A 23587-nucleotide genomic window follows, 5' to 3' on the forward strand; every position below is an offset into this window, starting at 1 on the left:
CTCATCTCGGGGTGGCGCGTTCTCCATAGGTCTAGCCATCCACTACCTTCTATAAACTGTGACAGTTGGGATGTAGTTGTTGACGAGGTCCCACTCTGTATCCCATCATCCAGTCTCAATCTATCAAGGCAACCATTCATAACCAGATTCAAGTCCCCCATACAAATGACATCTGCGTCCGGATAATTCAGAGCAAAACTTAATGCCTTCTGGAGAATGGACGTACCAGCTGGAGGGAGAATATAAAACACACAAAATAACATATTTCCTAGAGTTGATCAGTGCATACACAAATATGAAACGCCCCTCAGGGTCTCTCCGGGCCTCCCAGACCTCCCATCTAACGTCCTTGTGTATTAGTAGTGAGACTCCCCTGTAATAGCTGGTGTGAAATGCGTGTATAGACCACTGAACCCACGGTTTTTGTACATTCCGAGCTGCATCTCTGGTCAGGTGCGTCTCGACCAGAGCCACAACATGAGGGTGATAGTGCCTGATTTGTGAGAATACTTTAATCTTTTTCCGGGGGTTTTTGATACCCCTCACATTCCATGTCATGCATATTAATTCAGAACTCATCTCCACTTATCTGGACATGTTGCACATCGATGCCGGAGTAGAATTCAGGGGCATCACATAGATAACAGGACTTACTTAGGTAAAAGTCGCAGCCAATGTAACAATTAAAGCTAAAACTAAAGCTTTTGAATAAAAGAAAACAAAACATAAATCTAACGGTATAGGAGCAAGGTCTCGCACCCCTATTGAAAAGTAAACAAGGGGATACAATCACTGAACGCAGTGTCCGGTATTGTTGATATCTGGGTGCTCGCCAGGAGAGCGCCAATTAAGCCTGTAGTTAAAGGATCCAGACGAAAGTAGGCGCATTAGTATTCCTTTGCAGGAGATCCTCTATGGGACCGCAGCCACTCGGTAGCCTCCATTGGATCTGTGAAAAACACGGAGGAACCCCCATGGACAATCCGAAGTCGAGCCGGATAAATCATTGAGCATACAATGTTCCTTTCCCTGAGCCGCTTCTTGATGTCGATGAATTGTGCGCGTTGCTTCTGGAGTTCCATGGAGAAATCCGGGAAGATTGAGATCACAGCATTGTTGAACTTGATGGGAATCTTGTCTTCCAAGGCGTAGAATGGTGTCTCTGTCTTTACAGTTGAGGAGACGTGCTAGGAAGGGTCTAGGTGGGCCTCCGAAGGCAGAGGCTTTGTGGGAATTCTGTGGGCCCTCTCAACAGCGAACACTGAGGAGAATTCATCTCCCAGAGAGGCCTTAAGCCAGCCCTCCAGGAACTGCTCAGGGTGCTGGCAGACCGATAACACGGATGTTATTCCGACACATTCTGTTCTCTAGGTCGTCTGCCTTCTGCTTCCAGGCGTTCATAGAGCCCGCTACCTTGGTTAACTTAGCCTCCATAGGCGTAATGGTGTCCTCCACCTGGGACACTCTTGTCTCCACCTCTGCAATGTGTCCCCTTATGGACTGCATATCTTGACGGAGTCTCCCCACCTCAGTGTAGACATCCTCTATTTTCTCCATCAGGGATGTCCTAGTGAGGGAGATAAACAGGCATTTGAACAATTGATGCAGGGAGCTGGTAACTAAGGTACACATCAGGTTTCTAAGTGACGCACGTCCCTTAGAAACCCGATGTGTACCTTAGTTACCAGCTCCCTGCATCAGCGCGCTGGTAACTAAAGTAAACGCGCGCTTGGCGTCGCTGGTGCTGATCGCTGGTGAAGCTGTCTTTTTGACAGCTCACCAGCGATCATGTAGCGACTCACCAGTGATCCTGACACGCTGATATCGTTGTCGGGATCGCTGGTAAGTCACTATGTCTGACGGGGCTCTAAGAGTCATTTCTACCTGCTCAGTCTCCTCTCCACCAACTGAGGGACGATTTTTAAGCCGAGGTTGTGAAGAGTTATTTCATAGAGAACGTGCACTCTCAGAAGGGTCGGGTCTGACAAATTCCTTTAGTTTTTCTGCTGCCGGCGATACTTTAGATCGATTCATGGTTAAGAGCAGTGAGATACACCAGGGTAACTAGAAATGTGTAGTCCAGGATTCCTTCCACTGCAATTATATACACAGCAGGAACCAGGTTTACTAAAGGCGGCCTGGGAGCAGAATCTGTGCAAGTGGAAAACACCATATTCACTGAGGCTTCTTATGGCGAGGGGGGAAGGGGGGAGATCCACCCTCAGAGACAGCAGCGGTGGGAGGGAGAGCAATTTCTCCCACAGTAATGTCACCAACAGGCCAGCGAGTATATTTGTAAGAGGGGGGGGAGTAATGCAGGGCCCATTTTTCAGGGCACTCACCGCATATCCCCCTGATTCCGTAGGATACAGGTTGCTGCCCAGTGATGCTGCAGCGCTGGAAGCTGGATGCAACCGCTCCCTCTGATAGAGTGCACATCCAAGATGGCCGCCGCCTCATATGGGCCCCGCCGTCCGCCACGGTTTTCCAGGTCTCAAGCTCACCAGAGCCGTCCTGCACCCTCCCGCGGAATTCCAAGGGGGTCCCGATACCCAGGGACACCAAGCACTACCAGGTATGTCGTGGTAGACAAGCGGTAAATGCAGGATAGAGGCAGGATGGTCAGGAGCATTTGCAGCGCGCGTCTGTCCTCCTCAGCTACATAGCCACGCCCCCCATTTTAAGTCTTCATTACCACAAAAAATGAGAAAAATGTAGAAAATGAAGTGGGCAATACTTACTGTAATAGAAACATGATATTCTTAATAAATTTAACACAGTATGATGAAAAGATGCATACACCAGCTCTGGTAGACAGCCACTGAACTGTCAATCAACCAAGGGAGTGTGCTTCTAGGCAGAACGCACAGAGTGAGGCTGAGAAGCAAGAAGTGAATCGTCACCTCCCAATGTACTTCCAGACAAAAACGGTCTTATTTTTCAAAGAGCTGAATGATGTGGCAAAAGGGGGGGAAGGTAGGAGACAGGTTCTTTTTCAGGTGCATTTACACTGCACGATCATCAAGAGCCAGCGTCAAATGAAAAGATTTTTTGGTCTGCACAAATGATCATCTTTTTAAGCAGTTTATCAGATCTAGTAATGGAAATTTGCATTGCCAAAAATAGTGGAAGTCTTAGCACATTGTAGGATCTAAGATCCTTCAGTGAGCATCTGAAGAGTCGGCATATGTAATAAGTGTTATGACCGTCAACTTACAAACGTTGGGGGTTGCTTAATAGAGACATATCTATATATAGATAGCTAGATAGAGAGAATATATATATATATATTTTTTTTTTTTTTTTTTTAAAGAGGCTGTCAGCAGACCAGCATTAGAGCCAGAGCATTCAGAGACTGGCTATACAGACACATGAGTAACAGAACCAGTGATTTAGCCTCATACAGGAAGGCTTTAGATACTTTTTGCATGTTTTGTTAAGCAATCTTTTCCAGCTCCTGAGCATGAGCCTGAGCGGCGGTGGTTGGAAGTGCTTGGGGAGGTTGGGGGGGTGGTCGTGATCAGTGTGCTGCAAATATGACAAAGCAAGAGCCTTGCCAGACCCATATGATGTAGTAGAAGCAAGATAGACAGGCTGGACAAGATACTCAGCCTCTTGGCTGATGGTAATGGGGTGTATTCCCAGACTATAGGTAAATAAATACAAGATGTATGAAGGTACCCATCCTATGGATAGGTGAAAAATGTGGGTCAACACCTTAAAGCAACTTTCCCACTTGAATTTTATTTTGGGTAGAAAATACTTTATGAAGCACTAGCTAATATTCCTTGGTTGCATCCCTGTTGTGTGCAGTAGTTCTATGAAGGTATACATTTTGCGTGCATGTTCTCTTTCTACTGCGATATCAAGGCGTGATCTGTTGTATGACATCACTATGGGACGTATATAAACAAAAAAATAGATAAATGAGTGCCGGGATATCTACATGGAGTAAAGATTGGGTTCAGTGCAGAAAAAAAATATATAAGATCATACAAAACAATTGTACACGAGAATCACATAACAAAATCATTGTAAATTTATTAATTAGTAAACTTTCAATGGTTATGTGGTTCTCATGTACAATCTTATTTCTATGCAGTGATATTACTGAGTGCATTATTCCTTTGCTAGGACAATGCTGGTACGTTATTCCCCACTACTGCGGTACCACTGAGCATACTGGACTGGGGTCATACTTCAAGTTCGTCTATGGAGATGCATCATTACATGTTGTAATAAGAATTGATAAAAGGAGGGAAAGTGACTGCAATGTAGTCTGAAATTCTGCAATGTAAAGTGCTTATGTCACCTAAATTCCAAAATTACCACATCTCATAAAATATTATCTCACCTAACACCTTTAAGTATCTCAATCTTAGCTGTTAATGCTTTTAACTTGTTCCCTGCTGCAGACTTCAAACGCAATTCCAAGTCACTAATGCTTTGTATGAAGCACTCCTTCTCCTTCTAAAAAAAGAAAAAATATGGTTACATAATAAAAAGTGCAAAACACTTCAGCTCTCCAGTGAATTATTTTCTGAAACTCAGGAAAGCCTTATTCTAATCTGAAATTAGAGGTTTATTAACCCCTTCTCGCCGCAGCCCATTTTAGTTTTTGCACAGAGCCATAACACTTATTTTTCTATCAATATGGCCATGCGAGGGCTTGTTTTTGCAGGACAAGTCGTACTCTTGAACGACACCTTTGGTTTTACCACAGTATGTATGGGAAAACGGGAACAAAATTCCAAGTGCTGTGAAATAGCAAAAAAAAAAAAAAAAGTGCATTTCAACCACAGTTTTTAATCACGTTCACCAAATGCTATAAGTGACCTGCCTTTATGATTCTCCAGGTCATTACGAGTTCATAGATACCAAACATGTCGAGGTTCTTTTTTATTTAAGTGGTGAAAAAAAAAACAGGATTTTTAAGTTGCTTACCGTAAAATCTGTTTCTCGGAGCCTTCATTGGGGGACACAGAGACCATGGGTGTATGCTGCTGCCACTAGGAGGCTGACACTATGCACAAAAAAGGTTAGCTCCTCCTCCGCAGTGTACACCCCACCGACCGGCAGGGCATTCCTCAGTTAGTGAGAAAGCAGTAGGAGAAGCAACAGAATAGATTGAAAAACAGAACAGACAACTCAACTGTAAATAACCAACAAACATAAGGACAGGAGTTGTAGAACTTGGGAGGGTGCTGTGTCCCCCAATGAAGGCTCCGAGAAACAGATTTTACGGTAAGCAACTTAAAAATCCTGTTTTCTCGTTCGCCTTATTGGGGGACACAGAGACCATGGGACGTCCCAAAGCAGTCCCTGGGGTGGGAAACAAACATCCATCAGGCCAGCGGACTCACCACCGCCACCTGCAGAATCCTTCTACCTAGGCTGGCGTCCGCCGAAGCGTAGGTGTGGACTCTGCAGCATTTCACAAACGTGTGAACCGATGAGCAGGATGCAGCTTTGCAAAGCTGCAGCACAGAAGCTCTGTGGCGTACCGCCCAGGAGGCACCCACTGCCCGAGTAGAGTGGGCCCTGATCCCGGAGGGGCTCCGCGACGCTTAACTCGGTAGGCTTCCAAAATTGCCGATTTGATCCAGCGAGCAACAGTGGCCTTTGACGCCGGGAGACCTTTCCGCGCCCCGTCTGGAATAATGAAAAGCGACTGTCTTTCGGAAGGGAGTCGTCCTAGACAGATAGACCCTTATCGCCCTAACCAGATCCAGCTTGTTGAAGGACCGCTCTCGGGAATGAGCGGGACTCGGACAGAAGGACGGCAGAACGATCTCCTCCTTGAGTTGAAACGAAGACACCACCTTCGGATGGAAAGAGGGCGGAGGCTGTAGAACCACCTTATCATGGTGAAGTACCAGGAAGGGAGATTGGCAAGAAAGAGCTGCCAATTCCGACACGCGCCGGACGGAAGTGATGGCCACCAGAAAGGCTACCTTCCAAGAAAGGAGAGAAAGGGAAATATCTCTGATAGGTTCAAAGGGAGGACCTTGCAGAACCCCTAGAACCAGATTAAGGTCCCATGGATCCACGGGCGCCCGGTACGGCGGAACCGTGTGAGCCACGCCCTGAAGAAAGGTCTTGACCTGAGGACAGGAAGCCAACGTCTTTTGAAACAAAATGGACAGTGCCGAAACCTGACCTTTCAAGGAACTGAGGGCAAGCCCCGCATCCAGTTCTGCCTGAAGAAACGCTAGGATTGACGGGAGCGAAAAAGACATGGGCGCGAAGCCATAGGACTCACACCAAGTGAAATAGGCCTTCCAAGTACGGTAGTAGATATTGGAAGAAGATGGCTTTCTGGCTCGGATCATGGCCTGAATTACTTGGTTGGAAAATCCTGCTTGTTTCAAAACCTCGGTCTCAACAGCAACGCCGTTAAAATGAGCGGCCGAGAATTGGGGTGGCAAATCGGACCTTGAGACAGCAGATCTGTTCTGTCTGGAAGCTTCCAGGGGGCGTCCGCGAGAAGGTTGACAATGTCCGCGAACCAAGACCTTCTGGGCCAATTCGGGGCAAGGAGAATGACTGGAATTCCTTCTGCCTTGATCTTCTTCAACAGCTTGGGCAGAAGAGGCAGGGGAGGGAACAGGTAGGGGAGTTCGAACTGCGACCAAGGAACGGCCAGAGTGTCGGCGCCCACTGCCAGAGTGTCTCGAGACCTGGAAACAAACTGTGGGACTTTCCTGTTGAGGCGAGACGCCAGGAGGTCTACGTCCGGGGTGCCCCACCGACGGAAGAGCAGAAGAAACACCTCCGGATGTAGGGACCACTCCCCCGCCGCGAGGCCCTACCGGCTGAGAAAATCGGCGGCCCAGTTGTCTACGCCGGGAATGTGTACCGCGGAGATTGTCGGAACGGAGATCTCCGCCCAAAGAAGAATCTTGGACACCTCCGCCAGAGCTGAGACACTCTGTGTCCCCCCTTGGCGGTTGACATACGCCACCGCTGTGGCATTGTCTGTCTGAATCCGGACAGGCAGTCCCTTGAGGAGTTTCTCCCAGTGAACGAGAGCCAGATGGATCGCTCGAATCTCTAGGACGTTGATCGGCAGAGCTGAATCCCGATCCGACCATCGGCCCTGAACCGTGTGGTTGCGGAACACTGCCCCCAAGCCGAGGAGACTGGCATCTGCTGTTACTATCTGCCAGTGAATGGGAAGAAAGGAACGACCCGATAGAATGAGAGGCGACGTCAACCACCAGTTGAGGGACCGCTTGATCCGGTATGAAAGATGAACAGGGCAATCCAGGGACAGAGGCGATCTGTTCCACCTCGACAGAATGGCCTGCAGGAGAGGTCTGGCGTGAAATTGGACAAAGGGAACTGCCTCTATCGCCGCCACCATCTTTCCCAGGACCCTCATGGCTTTACGGAGGGACGGGAGTCGTGTGATCTGCAGCGATCGTACTTCCTGCTGCAGGGAGAGAATCTTCTCTTGTGGGAGAAAGACCCTTGACCGACGAGTGTCGAACCGTAGGCCGCCTAGAAAGACCAGAGGTTGGGTAGGAATCAGAGAGGACTTTTTCCTGTTGATGATCCACCCGAAATTGGAAAGAGTGTCCAGGACGATTGACAAACTTTGGTGAGCCTGTTGAAATGAGGGAGCTTTGATCAGAATATCGTCGAGGTACGGGAAAAGAACGAGACCTCTGACCTTCAATGAAGCCAACAACGCAGCCATGATCTTAGTGAAGACTCTGGGAGCGGTGGCAAGACCGAAGGGCAGTGCGACGAACTGGTAGTGGTGCTGCCGAATCGCGAGACGCAGTAACTTCTGATGTCCGGAGAAAATTGGAACATGTAAATAGGCATCTTGGATGTCTATTGAGCACATGAATTCCTGCTCCTCCATGGAAGCGATGACCGAGCGAAGCGACTCCATGCGGATGTGGCGAAGGCGGACCCTCTTGTTGAGCGGCTTGAGAACCAAGATGGGTCGAGCTGCGCCGTTTTTTTTTTTTTTCGGCACTACAAACAGGTTAGAATAGAACCTTGTGAAGCGCTCCGATTCGGGAAAGGGCACAATCACCCCGGAACTGAGGAGAGAGGCGATAGCCGTAGAGAACCCCGAGATCAAGGCTGGATCTTTTGGAGGCTGGGATTCGAAGAAACGATCCCGTGGAAGAGAGACGAACTCTATCTTGTATCCTGAGGATACGACCTCCCTGACCCAAGCTTCCTCTACGGAGGCCAGCCAAACGTCCCTGAAGGAAGCCGATCTCCCAATTGGAAGGACCCCTTGAGTGCCCGACGATAGTCATGCTGAAGTAGACCGTCCAGATCTAGATCTGGACGGTCTGCCCTGGGAAGAGTGGGATCACCAGGAAGGAGTGGGTCTGAAGGAAACTTTCTATCCTGGCGAGCCTGCGGTCTCTGTTGGCTGGAGTTGTCTGCCGTATTGAAACGGCGGAAAGCCCGAAAGGGTCGAAACTGACGCCTTAGTGGAGGACTGCAAGGCTTGGACTGAGGGAGGAGTGAACTCATGCCTCCAGAGGCGTCCTTAATAATCTGGTCCGATTGGGACCCAAAGAGGCGCACCCCCTGAAAAGGCAGGCTAGTGAGGGACTTTTTAGAAGACAAGTCCGCTTGCCAGGCCTTTAGCCAAATTGTACGTCGAATTGCAACTACGTTGCTTGATGCCTGAACTGCGCAGGATGCGGCATCCAAGGAAGCGGAAAGAAGATAGACCCCTGCATGGAAGATCTGATTGGCGAGATCGGCCAAACGCTCCGGTTGCGCTTTATCCAAGATGCCCTGACGAAGGTAGTCTGCCCACGTGGCTATGGCCTTTGCTGCCCAGGAAGAAGCCAAGCTTGGACATACCGCCGCTGAAGCCGCTTCGAAGGCAGACTTCGCCAGGGATTCTATAATCCTGTCATTAGAATCCTTTAGGGACGCCACACCTGAAAGCGGGAGAACCGTATTATTGGAAAGCCTGGACACGGGCGGATCCACCGAGGGAGAAGCAGACCAGTTGTCCGTGAGCTCCTTAGCGAATGGATAGAGTACGCCGAGACGCTTTCCTCTTTGAAAGCGTCTGGTCAGATCCTCTCTTTCCCTGGTAAAAATCTTTCCAAACTCGGAATGGAAAGGAAATACCCTGGAGGGAGTTTCTGCCCGTCTGAACGAAACCTCCTGATCTGAGGATTTCGCAGGGGAGTCAGCAATATCGAAGGTATGATGGATCGCTGCAATGAGGTTCTGCACTGTGAACTTCATGTTTGCATCCTGGTCTGAATCCAGCTCTAAAATCCCCTCAGATGACCTGTCCGAAAGCGCTTCACCTGACTCGGGAGAGGAGGCCCGAGTGGGAGGCTGCTGAGAAGGGCTATGCGGTGAGATGGGGCGAGGAGAGGATTCCGGCTGGGTCTTTTGCGACTAACGCTGGCTGACTCAGATGGAATAACTTGGGACCTGCTTGGCCCTGCCGAAGAGTCCAGGGGCAACGTATCCAGAACGGTCACCAGGGACTGAGACACCTTGGTGAGGTCTGCCACTGATTGAGATAGAGAGGAGGCCCAGCCAGGCGTGGGGGGTTCACCCTCACCTGGGGCAGTAGATGGCCCCTGGACGGCATCAGGCTGAAGTTAGACATAGTGAAAAGCTGAGGTAGTGCCGGAAGGTTGGGGGACAGAGGGCGGAGAAGGGTCAGTCTGCAGTGCAGAGCTACTCACGGTCCGGTGTCCCCAGAAGCGATGCTCTGCGACCTGTCAGTGGATGCGGGTCAGAGCGAAATCCGGCCGACAGACCACCTGAGCGAAAAACCAGCTGGCAGATGGTGATATCCGGTGACGAGCTGGTGTCCGGCTGACAGGCTGGGAAAATGGCGCCTGCCTGAGAAAGAGCGCGCGTCCAGGAGAGGAGGGAGGGCGGAGCACACCACAGGGTTAAAACTTTCTACCCTCTGGCCAATAGCAGGCTGGGCAGGTGAAGGACAGGCGGTGGGAGGGCCTGGGAAGAGCGGGAGAGAAGCCCGCTTAGAAGAAAGGGGCGGGGGGCGTGGCCGCGACGCTGCGGTAGGCCCGAACTAAAGCCGGGGCCTAAATTAGTTGCGGCGGCCGCCTGTCAGCAGGGGGTCGGCGCGGAGGTCGGAAAAAGGACGCCGCCGCCGCCGGAAGCCACGTCCAAGGGAAGAAGGAGACTGTACTCCCTGTCCCCAGAAAGGGGGGAGGAAAGGGGGGAGGGAAGGGGGGAACGCGGGGGCCAGCAATATGGAGCATGGTGTGCCTATGGGCGTAGGGCGACTGCGAGCGACCGCAGCGCCCGCTCCCTGTGCCATTGAAGAGGCGCACCCCCTGTCCGTCGGGAATGGGCAGCCAGGTAAATAAAAATAAAAAATCCATACTCACCCATCCCTGATCAGTTACCTGGGACTGAAGAACTCCTGCGTCTCATCCAACCGACAGGCTCTGGTAGGCGAGTGGGAGGGAGACTGGCGACAAGGACCCCTGGAGTCGCTGGCACGTCTTGGTGTCGGCGTCCGTCTGGCTGGTCCTGCCGCGGAGAACTGCAAGGATACGGGGTGGCAGTACACGCCGTACTCGCAGACTCCATGTGGGAGTACAGATGTGACTTTTCACTCTGTATCCCTCCGTAGAACCTGTAAAGGAACGACGCACGACGAGGTAGATATGGGTCTAATGAAAGACCCGTGTCCACCTCCTACTGACACTAAGCTAAACTGAGGAATTCCCTGCCGGTCGGTGGGGTGTACACTGCGGAGGAGGAGCTAACCTTTTTTGTGCATAGTGTCAGCCTCCTAGTGGCAGCAGCATACACCCATGGTCTCTGTGTCCCCCAATAAGGCGAACGAGAAAATAGGTTGTTAAAATAAAAAAAAATTTGTGTCATTTTCCGAGACTCATAGCGTCTCCATTTTTCAGGATCTGGGGCCAGGTGAGGGCTTATTGTTTGCGCGCCAAGCTGGCGTTTTTAATTATACCATTTTGGAGTAGACACAATTTTGATCGCCGTTATTGTATTTTAATGCAATGTTGTGGCGACCAATAAAACGTAATTCTGGGGTTTAGACTTTTTTTTCGCTGCACTGTTTACTAATCTGATTAATCCGTTTTATATCTTGATAGATCGGGCGATTTTGAAAGTGGCTATACCAAATGTTTGTTTTTGTTTTTTTAATTGTTTTATTTTGAATGGGGGTGATTTGAACTTATTTTTTTCAATATTTTTAAAAACTTCTCTTTTTTTTTTTTTTTTTTTTTAACTTTTCACTTGCTTTAATAGCCCCAATGGAAGACTAGAAGCTGCGATCTTCTGAACGCCTCTGCTACACACAGGCGATGATGTAAATTTTACAACAAAATTTACAAAACCATTTTTTTTAGGGACCACCTCACATTTGAAGTCACTTTGAGGGTCTATATGGCAGAAAATACCGAAAAGTGACACCATTCTAAAAACTGCACCCCTCAAGCTACTCAAAACCACATTCAAGAAGATTATTAACCCTTCAGATGTTTCACAGCAGCTAAGGCAATGTGGAAAGAAAAAATGGACATTTTAATTTTTCCAACACAAATTTCCTTTCAGCATCAATTTTTTCATTTTCACATGGGCAACAGGATAAAATGGATCCTAAAATTTGTTGGGCAATTTCCCCTGAGTACACCGATACCTCATATGTGGTCATAAACCACTGTTTGGGCGCACGGCAGGGCTCAGAAGGGAAGGAGCGCCATTTGACTTTTTGAATGGAAAATATGCTGGAATATTTAGCGCTTGCCATGTCCACAAAAATAATTTTTTAGCCCCCAATTTTTTATTTTCCCAAGGGTAACAGGAGAAATTAGACCCCAAAAGTGGTTGTGCAATTTTTTCCTGAGTACGCTGATATATGTGGGGGTAAACCACTGTTTGGGCACACGTCAGGGCTTGAAAGGGAGTGAGCACCGTTTGACTTTTTGAACGCAAAATTGGCTGGAATCAAAGGTTGCACCATATCGCGTTTGGAGACCCCCTGATGTGCCTAAACAGTGGAAACCTCTCAATTCTAACTCCAACCCTAACCCCAACACATCCCTAACCCTAATCCCAACCCTAACCATAAACCTAACCCCAACACACCCCTAACCCCAACACTAACCACAAGACTAACCCTAATTCTAACCCCAATTCCAACCCTAACCCTTCATTCCAACCCTAACCCTTCATTCCAACCCTAACCCGCTTTCCAACCCTAACCCGCTTTCCAACCCTAACCCGCTTTCCAACCCTAACCCGCTTTCCAACCCTAACCCGCTTTCCAACCCTAACCCTCTTTCCAACCCTAACCCTCTTTCCAACCCTAACCCTCTTTCCAACCCTAACCCTCTTTCCAACCATAACCCTCTTTCCAACCCTAACCCTCTTTCCAACCCTAACCCTCTTTCCAACCCTAACCCTCTTTTCCAACCCTAACCCTCTTTTCCAACCCTAACCCTCTTTTCCAACCCTAACCCTCTTTTCCAACCCTAACCCTCTTTTCCAACCCTAACCCTCTTTTCCAACCCTAACCCTGATGGAAAAATAAAAATATTTTCTTTATTTTATTAATTAGTTATGCCTACCTATGGGGGTGATAATCGGAGGGGTTCATTTACTTTTTATTTCATTTTGATCACTGTGAGAGTGATCAAAATGAAATAATGGAATCTGCAGCCGGCAGATTCGGGCGGGCGCACTGCGCATGCTCCCGCCATTTTCTAAGATGGTGGCGCCCATGAACCGAACCCGCCGGACACCGGGACTTAGAAGGTGCCGGGGGCGGTGAGAGTGGGCGAGGGGGGGGGATCCGAAGCTGGCGGGGAGCGGAGGGAATGGGAGGGGGGGCGGATGATGACAGCGGCGGCAGATCGCCGCTGTCATTCAGTGGCGGGGGGGCGATCCGGTGTCTCCAGCCATGTCCGATGCTATTGCAGCATCGGCCATGGCTGGATTGTAATATTTCATCAATTTTCATTGATGAAATATTACTATCGCTCTGATTGGCTGTTTCACTTTTAACAGCCAATCAGAGCGATCGTAGCCACGTGGGGGCGAAGCCACGCCCCCTGTGGTGAATTACAAAGCCCCCTGTATCTGCGGGTCAGGTGACCTTTCATTGACCCCGGTCACCCGGCCCGCAGGGGGGCTTTGAATTCATGACACAGGGTATGCGTCATAGGTCGGATTGGCACCGACTTACATGACGCATACGCTGTGTTACAGGTCGGGAAGGGTTTAAATGCTGTGCTCTGCATAACCCTGTCAACACCACTGATTAGCAACTTTCTTTGTACACTTTGCATAGGCAGCAAGCTGATAATCAGTGGTAGGGGTGGAGTTACACAGAGCTCATGAATAAGGCCTGTTTCACACTTCCGTTTGTAACCATCAGTCAAAATCCGCCGTTCTGCAAAAAAAACGGATCCGCCATTTTTCTTGGCGGATCCGTTTGTTTTCCCATTGAGCTGCATTACCGGCGGATCTTGACGGATGGCCATCCGATGGATCCGTTTTTTTGCGGATCCGCAAAAGTTTTGACGTCTGCCGACATGCCCGAACGGACCATACGTTTTTTCGGGCGGCAGGATCCGCACTTGTCACTGCGCATGCCCGAAAGACTTCACTCAGCCGGAAATTTAACCCTAAACTCTGTTCTGGCGGCTGAAAAATTCTCTCTCTCTTTTAAAATTCTTCCTTTGACGGATCCGTTAAAATAACGGTCCGGTGACAAACGTTGTGGTCAGTACAGAAACGGATCCGTTATCCGGCATTTTAGCGGATTATGACTGACCAAAAAAAAAAAATGATGTGTGAAACAGGCCTAAGGAGGACTACACGGCAGTAGGTTTACTAATCTGTTAATGATAAATTCACTGATCAGCCGGAGATTAGAAAAACTACAGCAAGCAGCCCAATAAGTGACATCACTGGGATCAGGGTTTCTATCTACATTATGCTGCTCTTAGATTCAGGTGCAGAAATATGGTGACATAATTAATGGTACAAAATAAATTCTCAATTTATATAGGACTATATGAAATATAGTCTGCAGAAAGGATAAATGCAGTTTGCTCCAACCAATAATGGGAAGGGTGTTAGTCTAAATCAGCTTTAAACCAATACATGTAAGGGTCATTTCTGAATTTACAAATGTCTACAATGAATTCTCTTTTAAAGGGAATTCGTCAAGTCCAGGTTTCCTATGCAAGTAAAAGCAGAGCATGTTAAGGGGATAAGGCCTCTTTCACACTTCAGTTTTTTGCATCAGTCAAAATCCGCCAAAAGGATGGATGCTGGATCCGTTTTAGAACTGATGACAACGGATGCCACCCATGCGGTTTTTTTTTACGGATCCGGAAAATGAAGAATCTTAAAGGAATCGCAGCCTGGAAAAGGATAGGGATAGAGATAGAGAGAGAATTTTTTTTTTTTTCTTTGTCCGGCACCCAGAAAGACTTTCGGGTTAAATGAGTGTCTGGAGGATCCGCCAGAAAAAAAAACGTTGCAAGCTCCGTTTTGAAATCTTTGAGGATGGTGACAGACAGCAACTTTTGGCGGATCCTCAAAAAAAACGGATGCAACGGATGGCAATCCGTCACAATCCGCCATTAGTGAAAGTCAATGGAGCAAAAAAAACGGATCCTCAAAAGAAAATTGAGGATCCGTTTTTTTCAAAACCTGGCGGATTGTGACTGATTGTAAAAAAACTGAAGTGTGAAAGAGGCCTAACCAGCATACAGAGCAAGTGTCTCTCACAGGTAGCCGTCATCTGTGGAAGGAGAAATTATTATTATAACTGTGGTGCGCTCTGCTTTTCTTAATTATATTTTAATAGACTGTAGGTGAGATCACCTGTCTGATAAATCAGCCCAAAGAGGGATGTGAAATGAGCATGTAGACAATTTCTTAAGCATATTTTTAGTAAATCAAACTTGTCAATATAGAAAAAAAAAAAAAAACATCTACCTTACTCTCAAGCTCAATTTTTTGCATATGCAGTGCTGAAGCTCTCAATTTGTGAGCGAGTACTTCCTTATCTTCTTTCAGTTGACCACATTCATCCACATGCTGCTTTTTCTCTTCCTTTAATTGCAGGTTCTCATTCTTTAGTTGCTTGTTTTCATCCTTTAGTTTCTCATTTTCATCCTTCAGTTTCTCATTTTCCTCCAAAAACTTCTCGTCACTTCTCACATCATTAGATTCACTACAATGTGATCAACAAGTTCAGACAAGGCAGGTTCACAAGTCATTGATTTATCAGCAGTAATTAACCAAGTATATTTACAAGACAACCCTGTAGTAGAAAGCCAAGGCTGACTCAGAGCTCAGCCATGGATGTGCCTGCAGATCCTCATGAGGATTAGCCCCATTTCAATGTGATAATGTGATAACTCATAGATGCATTGTGATAATCTGCAGCTATTCCATGATAAATAAAAACGAACACTCATACTTTCATGGATGCTTTATACACTGCATGCACAAAAAAAAAAAAAAAAAAAAAAAAAAAACTAACTTCTTAAAGAATTTTTCTATCTAAATGGGTTATGAAATATTCTTTTTTGCTACCAAAAAAAAAAAAAAAATTAGGTCAACGGTTGTAAATCACTAGTTGATCCTTTGGTTCACATTTCCTGACATATGCCTTCACCAAAGATCTGCATCACATCCCACTGTGTAACCATATATAGTGAAGCACTGCTTTGAGCACTCCCAAAAAATGTCAGAGTTAAGACTTATAGTGGCAACATCCAGTACCCAAGGTGTTTGTGCCTCCAAAACACATGTGTAAATTAAGATATATATAATATATAAATTTGTATGGAATGGTGTAGATTACTATGCTATTCAATACAGCAAAGAAACCATATAGAGATGGGTGTATTGATTAGCAGAACTTCGGACCATCATCCTTGTCGGTTGGCTATGGCTGCTGGACAGAGGCTCTGCAAATCTCTTACCTTCTGGTGTCAACCAGCATAGCTTTTGATTAGTCAGGGCCAAAATCTTGTGTACGGTTTGATGCAATTATAACGTTGCATGGCTAATCTATTACCTTTCCAGCGTCCCTGATGTAGCTTTTGATTTGCTGAGCTCCTGTCCAGTTGCAAGACACTACTGACCTGGCCCATGGACAAGAGTCCCTCAAACCGATCCGAGCATCACTAAATATGAATGCATTTGTTTTTAAGAAAGCCTTCACTGGTCACGTTGTCTAGTTTAATACCGGGAAGGTATTTCTAATTAAGAGACAATTCAGTGTAAATGCCAACGCTCTTTTTCACAGAAATCGTAGCTTCTTCAATGTCAATGTGAGGGAGGAAACCCAGGCATATAAACAAAGGAGAAGCCATGCCTCTCAGGAGCACCACACACAGGTATGTCAGAGAAAGCAGAGCAGGGATTTTAAAAAGGAAAAAATAAAACAAACAGCAACAACCAGCCGGAAAAAAAGTGCACCTACCTTGGGGCTTGAAAATTGTTCATTCCAAAATGTTCTTTGTGCGAGTCTCTGACACATCGGGGGAACATGGGTAAAGCTTTTGGCTCACGCATACGAGGCCTTTCCATGATTCTGGATTGCCATGGAAATTGCACCGATGCATCCTTTGGTTCCAGAGCACTGTTTGGAGAGCCAGTCAGTCTACACCTCACTGCAAAACCCTTTTTAGCCACTTCTTCTCCTATATCCAGATCATCATGTGACACCTGGACAACAACAGTGCCATCTTTGTAGATTGCCTTTTGCTGCACAGATATTTGTTTGTCACATACAAGTTGGGTTAAAAATTTTAATCCCTGACAAGTAGAAAAAGAAGAAATAAAAAAAACCCATATAAAGCAACACTGTTAACATTAGCAAACAGTTCCCTACATATTAATAAGAATTTAGCATTGTGAAACATTTTAGGAAATGTGGAAAAATAACATCTCGGTCTTTTATTAGTCTCACTTTACTCGCCTGTATTTGGAGCTCCATGCACACTAGGGTGACCGGATCTCATATGGGGGGGGGAAAATGTCAGAATCTTGTTAGTCTGGACCCCACAAAACGATTCCCCTTTCCAGATATTGAGAGAGCCAAAATTTGAGCTCGATCAAACGACGTTAACCCGTGCCGCTCGTCGCTCAAAGTTTGAAAAAATCCAAATTGAGGTATTTTAAGATTTAGGTATTTTGCATAGTCTGTTAGACTATAAAGAATGTGACAACAACCTTGCAGAAATAGCCCTGACCAAATTTTCGAACCATTTGTGGTATTTGAATGCAGAGTTGGTGGGATTATCGTTTTTTGATCCCACCATTACAGACAATGAAAAGTTGTTAATGGCTAATAAATTGCTCAGTAGCACAGATGAACCATCAGAGCACGCTAACCTACATGAGTTGATAATTTTACATAGTTATCTAATCTATTCTAGAGCTTTTGTTAAAGTAGTTTTTGAAACGTCAGAATATAATGCTCGGCATTTGCTTACAACTTGCAGGACATATTGCTTTTGTTCTTCATCTTTTGTCAGAAGGTCGTTAAAGTCGGTTACTTCCTACCTCTTAATTTTTCTTTCCTAACTTTTGGATTTACAACCCTAGCGTGCTCTGATGGTTCATCTGTGCTACTGAGCAATTTATTAGCCATTAACAACTTTTCATTGTCTGTAATGGTGGGATCAAAAAACGATAATCCCACCAACTCTGCATTCAAATACCACAAATGGTTCGCAAATTTGGTCAGGGCTATTTCTGCAATGTTGTTGTCACATTCTTTATAGTCTAACAGACTATGCAAAATACCTAAATCTTAAAAAACCTCAATTTGGATTTTTTCAAACTTTGAGCGGCGAGAGGCACGGGTTAACGTCGTTTGATCGAGCTCAAATTTTGGCTCTCTCAATATCTGGAAAGGGGAATCGTTTTGTGGGGTCCAGACGGACAAAATTCCAACATCTATTTTTTGCGGTCACCCTAATGCACACTCGCCCTAAATACTGTAAAAACCGTTACGCGTGTGTGTCTAGTAGGAAACATGATAAATTAAGGAAAATCTTTCAATGGATTAATTTAAATTTAGCATCTGTTCTACGTATTCTGGAACTTTTTATCTTTTCTTCTGTGCACTCCTTTCCAATGTTATACCCCACAGTAATAAAGATGCACATTTTCCCTTAAACCAACTGGGCGTAAACCATAGAAATGCTCTGTGGCCATCTTCTTTTCCTCTTCTGAAGCTGGCCAATCAAAGCAGGTCCACACCCACTGAGTTCTGTTATATACGCCCAGCTGGTTGAAGAGAAAATTCAAAACTTTAATACCTCACGACATAACTTTGGAACAAAGGGGTACAGAATATAAGGAAAAATAGGGATGTTTGTGTACTCACCGTAAAATCCTTTTCTCCGAGCCATCCATTGGGGGACACAGAGACAGAGGGTGTTATGCTTCTTGCCACTAGGAGGACACTAAGTAAACCAGAAAAAAGTTAACCCCTCCCCTGTAGTAATACACCCTCTCGCTAGATGAGATATCTCCAGTTCAGTGAAAAAAGCAGTAAGAGCTTAAACAGTCAGCACTAACCATAACTATGTCAAAAACTAAGAATGCTACAAATGAGCCAGTAGGCTAAACAGGTCGGGTGCTGTGTCCCCTAATGAATGGCTCGGAGAAAAGGATTTTACGGTGAGTACACAAAAATCCCTATTTCTCCTACGCCTCATTGGGGGACACAGAGACAGTGGGACGTCCTAAAGCAGTCCCTGGGTGGGTAGCATACATCTGTTAATACCCCATGTAGCAATGAGTCAACACTGAGGTACTGCCGATTGCAGGATGCATCTGCCGAGAGCTGCATCTGCAGAGGCCTGAGAATGAATTTGGTAATGTTTTGTAAAGGTATCCAGACTGGACCAAGTCGCAGCCTTGCAGACCTGTTCTGCCGAGGCCTGGTGCCGAATGGCCCAAGAGGCACCCACTGACCGGGTAGAGTGCGCCTTAATCCCCGCTGGGACAGGCGCATTCCTGACACTGTAGGATTCCTGAATCGCTGAGCGAATCCACCTGGCTAGCGTTGCTTTTGAAGCGGCTAGGCCATTCCTATGCCCCGCTGGAAGTATGAACAGGGCATCTGACTTGCGTAAGGGAGCCGTCCGCGAGATGTACTGTCTCAGCGCCCTAACCACATCCAGGGTGTGGAGGGCCTTCTCAATGCGATGGACTGGCGCCGGACAAAAGGAAGGCAAAACAATTTCCTTTTTGAGATGGAAAGAGGAGAGACGACCTTGGGCAGGAAGGACGGTGACGTCCTGAGAACTACCTTGTCCTGATGAAAATTCAGGAACGGAGAACGGCAGGACAGGGCTGCCAATTCCGAAACTCGTCTGACTAACGTAATTGCCACTAGAAAGACCACCTTCCAAGAGAGGACGGACAGTGACATGTCCTGCAGCGGTTCGAAAGGAGCCTCCTGTAAGGCCCTGAGAACCAGATTAAGGTCTCATGATTCTAATGGCCTTCTATAAGGAGGCGTCACATGGGAAACTCCTTGAATAAACGTCTTGACCTTAGGTTTGGTGGCAGGGGACGTCAGCGACTAGTTGCATTAGTTCTGCATACCATGCTCAGCGCGGCCATTCTGGCGCAACTAGGTATCACTGGTACACCCTCCGCTCTGATCTTCTTGATGACCCTCGGAAGCAAGGGAAGAGAGGGAAAGATGTACGGGAGCCGGAACCGGTGCCATGGCAGAACTAGGGCGTCCGCTCCGATGGCACATGGATCGTGCGATCAGGCAATGAGCCAAGACACCTTGATGTTTAGTCTGGAGGCCATGAGGTCCACATCTGGAGTCCCCCAACGATGACAAATCTGGTGGAATGCTTCCGGATGAAGAGACCACTCTCCAGAGGCAATGCCTTGGTGACTGAGAAAATCCGCAGCCCAATTTTCTACTCCTGGGATGTGAATTGCTGTTATGGGCGAATGGTTGGTCTCAGCCCAATGGAGGATGTGACTCACTTTGTGCATGGCCATCCTGCTCTGGGTACCTCCCTGGCGGTTGATATACGCTACAGTAGTGGCGTTGTCGGATTGGATCCTGATCGGGTGACCTGCGAGAAGATGGTGGAAACTGCGTAGAGCAAATCTGATCACTCGTATCTCCAAAATGTTGATGGCGAGACATGACTCAGGTCAATCAACGACCCTGTGCCGTGTGGTGACCAGAGACCGCATCCCAGCCGAGAAGACTTGCGGCGGTGGTTACTACCAACCATCTTACTGGGAGAAAAGACCTCCCTTGATTCACAGAGGACCTCAGAGTCCACCACCTGAGGGCTTGCCTGACCCGCAGGGACAGAAGGATCCGACGGTCCAGGGAGAACGGGTTGCTGTCTCAAGCCAACAGCAACGCATGTTGTAAGGGACGGAGATGGAACTGTGCAAATGGAACTGCTTCCATCGCAGCCACCATCTTTCAGAGAACTCTCATGCTGAAACAAATGGAGTGAGAAGCTGGACGGCAAAGAGTCCGCAATGCCTGTTGTAAGGCTTGCGTCTTTTCTGGAGGGAGAATGACCAACCCGCGGGAAGTGTCCAAGATCATTCCTAAAAGGGAAACCTGCTGAGCCAGTATCAGGGAAGACTTTGCGAAGTTTATCTTCCACCCCAGGCGTGAAAGTGTATTTACTGTTATCTCCACAGATTCCTCGCAGGCTGGAAGGGACGGACCCTTGATGAGCAGGTCGCCCAGATACGGTAACACCACTACTCCCTGAGAGTGGAGAATGGCCATGACAGCCACCATGACCTTGGTAAAGACCATGGGGGCGGTGGCGAGTCCGATGGGCAAGGCAACGAACTGTAAGTGTTCCTCGTGAATTGCAAAACGTAGGAACTGATGGTGAGACGGGCAGATCGGAATGTGAAGGTAAGCGTCCTTGATGTCAGTGGATGCTAGGAACTCTCCTTTTTCCATGGAAGCGACAACTGATCGGAGGGATTCCATTCGGAATCACTGAACTATGACAAACTGATTTAACAGTCTGAGATCCAGAATGGGTCGCATCGTCCCATCCATCTTTGGAACCACAAAAAGGTTTGAATAAAATCCTCTGAATCTTTCGTGATGAGGGACCGGAATGATGACTCCGTCCCTTAAGAGTGCCTGAACAGCCCGAAGGAAGGCTCTTGTCTTTCTCTTGGGGGGAGAGGAAAGGAAAAAGCAAGTTGGAGGGGGAGAGGAAAACTCTATCTTGTATCCGGAGGACACCAGCTCCCTGACCCACTTGTAGTGGGCGACCGCGAGCCAGGTGTGGCTGAAGGAAAGAAGGCGACCGCCTACTCTGTCGGTGTCCGCCGGATCCCGCAACAAGTCATTGGGTAGATCTATGAGATCTGGCTCCCCTGGATCCAGAAGCCCTAGGCCTGGCTTTCCAAGAGCGGTTAGGTCTGTATGAGACCTGGGAGCCTCTGTCTCCGCGCGGACCTGGTCCGGAAGAGAAAGTAGAGGAGGACCAACCGGAGTTGTTGCGAAAAGATCGAAAGCGCGTCGGCTGCTGGTTGCGAAACAGTCGAACAGCCTTTTGTTGAGGAAGTAATTTACTTTTTCCCCCGGTAGCATCAGAAATGAGCTGATCCAATTTCTCTCCAAAAAGACGACCCGTTTGAAAGGGGAGAGAAGTCAACGATCTTTTAGATGTGGCATTCACCCGCCAGTCGTGGAGCCATAGGGCTCTTCTAATGGAGATCGCATTAGCGGAAGTTTGAGCAGCGCAATTGGCGGCATCAAAAGAAGCATCTACTACAAAGTCCGCTGCATGAATTATCTGCCTGGCGACCGTGGTTGCCTCCGAAGGAAGATTGGTGCCCTGGAAGGAAGTAATCAAGACTTCTGCCCAAGCGGCCATTGCCTTAGTGACTCAAATTGCCGCGAAAGATGGAAAAAGCGCTGCTCCTGAAGCTTCAAAAACTGAACGGGCAAGGTAGTCAATCTGACGATCAGAGGGGTTTCTGATTGAGGAACCCTCAGAAACGGATAGAAGCGTTTTTGAAGCAAGACGCGATACAGGCGGGTCCACCGGAGGGGACTGTAACCAATCCTTCATTAGGTCTGAATCAAAAGGGTATTTAGCCTGAGTAGACTTTTGCCCTGTCAACCGCTTATGCGGACGATCCCTATGTTTCTGGACAATTTCCTTAAAGTCCGGATGGCTGGTAAATAACCTGCGCACACGTTAGGTTTTCTTAAGCGAGATAGGATGTGCTGGAGCGGGAACATTATCCTCATCCAACTTCAGAATCCTGTTGACTGATTCTATAAGAGAATCAAGCGACTCTTGATCAGTTGGGGGATTCTGAGGGGCTGACGTGTCAGATTCGAATTCAGAGTCGTGATCACTGAGAACTCCGGGAGAGGGAGAGCGAGAGACAGGAGTCACAGAGGCGCAAACGGGACTAGGGGAGGCTTTCTAGAAACCTGACCATCCCTTGAACGAGTACGGCCCCTGCTGGTGGACGGTTCCTGGCCGATGCCAGAGCCTTCCTCGGGGGGTAAGGACGCCTTCTGGCTTAAAGAGTCCTCCCGGAAGGAGAATATAGCCTGGGTCAGAGACTCCACTGACCGTGACAGGGACGCAGCCCACTCAGGGGTACTAAACGCAGGAGGCCCGTCATCAGCGGCAGCGAGGGGCGATTTAGCGCAGATCGGGGCGCAGGCCGGGTCGCAGTCCGTGCACAGGGTAAGGCAGACTTGCAAGTGGTACTCACGGTAAAAAAAAACGCAGTGTGCTTTTTAGCAGCCCGTTCAGCCTCCTTAGATTGAGACATAGCGCTCCTGAAAGGGTTAACGGCAGTCTGCTGCAGCTGCAGGGAACGTGCCGGGAAGGGGTTAAGCTTTAATCTGAGGGCAGATGCAGCTTACCCGGTCCTATGCTGTGTCCCCCGGGAGGAATAGCGGTGGCCCTGTGGTGTCACCCGGTATCCGGCAGAATGTTCGCCTCACAGCTCGTATCCAGAGCAGGCTGAGGTAAAAAGATATGGCCCCCGAGATTAGAATTGCGCGCCTCGTCTGGTATGAGGGGCGCCAAGGCGAGGCGGCGGCAATAGCGCAGGCGGCGTAATTCAAATAACGGCCTAGTAGGCCGGAAAAGCCGGGGTCTAAATTTTTGAGGCTACCCGCGGTGGGTGGGGGGGCGCTAGTGGGTGGCACTATTGAAATTGCAGCCTAGCAGGCCGGAAAGCCGGGGACTAAATTTTTCAGGCTACCCGCGGTAGCGCCAAGGGGGGGGGGCGCGATGGGGGGCCGGTGCCCCGCCGCTGACGCTACGTTAGCGCTTCTCTTGGGGGCCAGGACCTGACCACATACCTCAACTCCAGTGCTCAGCGCTGCCCAGCCATCCATGCAGGCTCTCATCCTCCTGGGCTGATGTAGCAGAGCTGGAGGAGTTCTTAAAGGGCCATGCTCAAATCGATCCTCCCTAGGATAGGGGGATGGAAAGCTATGGGGCTGATTCAGGGCTTACGAAAGCGCTGTCCAGTCTTCTCCGTTCCGTGCGCCTGCCCTCATATCCGTGGATTACCGGACTCCGGTCGT

The 23587-nt window shown here is 48.1% G+C and overlaps 1 protein-coding gene across 3 annotated transcripts in view; it reads right to left on the reverse strand.

The window, feature by feature from the left end:
- The window catches only part of STK31 (serine/threonine kinase 31), a 171717-nt gene that overhangs the window by 116636 nt on the left and 31494 nt on the right, over window positions 1–23587 (reverse strand). For 2 of the 3 annotated variants that reach the window (XM_073581407.1, XM_073581405.1), the window contains exons 7-9: window positions 16469–16803; window positions 14971–15208; window positions 4355–4470 (exon numbers count right to left, since the gene is read on the reverse strand). In XM_073581407.1, coding sequence (XP_073437508.1) covers window positions 4355–4470; window positions 14971–15208; window positions 16469–16803 — 689 coding nt within the window. The remainder of the gene's footprint in view (window positions 1–4354; window positions 4471–14970; window positions 15209–16468; window positions 16804–23587) is intronic. The other variant, XM_073581406.1, reaches the window with a different exon arrangement.

Source organism: Dendrobates tinctorius, unplaced genomic scaffold (assembly GCF_039654945.1).
Source record: "Dendrobates tinctorius isolate UK_male_01 unplaced genomic scaffold, ASM3965494v1 ptg000070l, whole genome shotgun sequence".
NCBI lineage: Eukaryota > Metazoa > Chordata > Amphibia > Anura > Dendrobatidae > Dendrobates > Dendrobates tinctorius.